Source organism: Tenrec ecaudatus, chromosome 15 (genome assembly GCF_050624435.1).
Source record: "Tenrec ecaudatus isolate mTenEca1 chromosome 15, mTenEca1.hap1, whole genome shotgun sequence".
Taxonomy (NCBI): Eukaryota; Metazoa; Chordata; class Mammalia; order Afrosoricida; family Tenrecidae; genus Tenrec; species Tenrec ecaudatus.
In genome coordinates, this window is record NC_134544.1 from 84197216 (window position 1) to 84199973 (window position 2758).

At 50.1% G+C, this 2758-nt stretch overlaps 1 protein-coding gene across 1 annotated transcript; it reads right to left on the reverse strand.

Annotated features, from left to right (window-relative positions):
• Positions 1-556: 556 nt before the first annotated feature.
• Positions 557-2329, reverse strand: LOC142427558 (lysine-specific demethylase 4D-like). The gene has a single exon (XM_075532777.1). It carries the CDS (start codon positions 2327-2329, stop codon positions 557-559), a length of 1773 nt encoding a protein of 590 aa, XP_075388892.1.
• Positions 2330-2758: the final 429 nt, after the last annotated feature.

The window sequence follows — 2758 nt, forward strand, 5'->3', positions numbered from 1 at the left end:
AAAGAAAGACTTGGCAATGGGCCTCCTTAAATATTAGCCCCAAGTCCAACTTTGAAACAGTGGGTCTTGATCACTGAGATTGCCACGTGGAGAGACACGCTGGAAAGCAATGGGTTTAATGATTTCTGCGCAGGGAGTTCTTTTCAAGGACAACTCCCAAGCCTAGGAAGAATCAAGGGACACACATATATCCAGTTGGTCTGTGAGTCCTTAGAACACATTTTAGTGGAGTCCATAGTCTGAGCAAGTATTAGGCAACCTATCAACATGGCACTGAGAGGTCAAGGATCACCACAGATTACAATTACAATTACAATTAAATCACCACAGATTACAATTCCCATGTTGAAGATTGGCTGGGTGTGTCTTTGTTTCCTGAAGGTGAGAGATAGTCCAAGGGACAATCACATTTGACAAAAACTACAGTTTAGCTAAACTCACAACAAGAAGATCTTTGCTGGTGACAACCTTTCAGGATTTAGGAAGTGAAGTTCCATCGAGTCTGTCTCCAAGGATCTATGTAAGTAGATTTGCAGAACCTCATCTGAGGGCAGGACTATAGAAGTTTAAGGGGGTCCATAGCAATAGCACCAAGGGGGTCCAGAGGTGCCATACTGTGCACAGAGGCATAGCTGGAGAATGTTTTAGAAGTCAAAGACTCAGTAGGAGGACTCAGCACAAGCATGTCCGGGAGATTCACTGAGATGTTGTCCAGTGACTTCAGGCAGGGGCCAGGGTGCATCAGAGAATCAGGATTCAGTGGGGGTCCCAAGGGCTGAAGATCAGGGTCACAGCAGCACCCAGAAGCTTTAACAGCATGCTGGATCTCAAATCTCCGAGGGCCAGAGTCATCTGTTGATTGTTGATTCTCATGCAATGCCTGTGTGGGCAGGTGTACAAATGTGCTTGCTGTGTGGCTCTTGGCCCTGGACTTGACAGACTGCTGGTGGGCATCGGAGTCCCGAGGACGCCTAGTGCGAGTACCCTTTGGTGAAGCCTGGAGATACTGGGCAGATGGAACTGAGGTGGGAAGTAGGGAGACACTGGATCCTGTAGGACTGCAACCCATGCAGGTAGGGTCCTCAGGCTGTACAGTAGAGCTGTCTGCCCAGGAGTGGGTTGTGGGACGAGGACATACCAGTGCACAGCCCCCAAGCCCACTGTCTGCTGCCAGAGTCAGAGAGCGACGCCTGGCCCTGCGTGGCTTAAAGGACCGCAGACGCCCCTTGACCATTGCACGAGTCCTGGCTCCCTTCCAGGCCGTCCACTCCGGGCTGGTCAGTGCTGTGGGTTCCACGTGGTCCAAGGAGGTGCGGTCCCTGCCGTGTTTCCACAGCTCATAGCGCTTGGGTTGCAGAATGCGCACGAAGGCGTCCATGGGAAATGTGACCCTGGCTTCCCCACAGCTGCACTGAGAAGCAGCTTTACCGTAATTAACCCAGCGCAGGGTGGCAAAGTTGATGGATTCCGCACAGTTGAAACCGTGATTGAAGCCAGCGTGGTATCCATAGGGGAATGTGACCATGAACTCGCCTGCTCCCTGGGTGATCCGACCAACAGGAATGCCGTTCTCCCTGAGGACTCTGGGTGAGATGAGGGCCACCTTGTGCCGCAGGAAGTTCGCGCAGCCACTGGAACTGCCAGGGAAAAGCTCCCTGGCCAGTCTCTCCAGCCGGGCTCCATGCTCAGGGGGCACCGCATACCACGTTTTGGGCTCCCCGAAGTGCAGGTAGTTGATGCTGTACAGGTCCATGTCCTCCGTGTGCCAAGTGAAGGTGGTCTGCCACAGGCTAAAGTACAGGTAGGGGGTGTTGACGCCTTTGATGACAACTCCACACTCCTGCTCCAGCAGATCCTGGATCGTCCCCAGGTGTCTGAGGTTCCAATGCTCAGTGTTTTCACCAAATAAGGAGCCACATACTCCAGCCCCATAAATGGGAGAATTGTACATGCGGCTCTTCCAATAGGTCCGCTCCAAATCGTCAACATCCCGGTGTGTGGGAGTGCGGTATCTGTCAGTGTTGGCCAAGTGGCGATACTCCTCCATGGTCATGGATTTCTTCTTTTTATGGTATTGCAAAAAGACACCTGTTTGCCCAGTAGTTACCTGCTGCACAGGACTGGCTATGAGGATGTCATCCACATCGTCATAGTTCTCTCTGGCTGTCCACTGTTTGGGTGGGATTATCTTAGCCAGGCCTGCACGGTGGGCACCTTGGGATTCCATGTAAGCAATGTATTTGTTGAAATCCTTAAATTCTTCCATGGTAGGCCGGAAAGTCATGATTTTAAGGCTTGAGTTCTGGCTTCGATAGTCCTGGGAATTCATGGCTGCAAAATAAAGTCAGAAAACCCGATTCTTATGGATGTTCTGTGTATTTGGATGCTGTGCTTTTGTTTCTTTTTCTGTCTGAAAATCTCTTGCAGTGTATTGATGGCTCTGTGAGAGCAAATGCACTCTCCCCGGGCATGCTGATTGACCAAGGGAATTCTACTATGGTGGACAACTATTGTTTCCCCCAAAGAGACAGGATTTGTGCACATGGAGTGGGTTTTCCCAGATTGCTCCTGGCTCATTATGCTGCTTTGGAAGTTTATTCAGTTGGAAGGGTGTCTCTATCTGTTGATACTTAGCTTCTGTTGCAATCCTGGGAAATTTCTAATTCCACTAACAAGGAGTGTCTCAAGGGATTTTTAAAAAGTAAATCTAAAGACAGTAATTCAGTAACATTCAACAGAAGTCAGGGGTGTCAAACTC

Bases quoted from the DNA above. Each gene is read 5' to 3' on its own strand.
- LOC142427558 (XM_075532777.1), bottom strand. From the start codon at position 2,329: ATGAATTCCCAGGACTATCGAAGCCAGAACTCAAGCCTTAAAATCATG.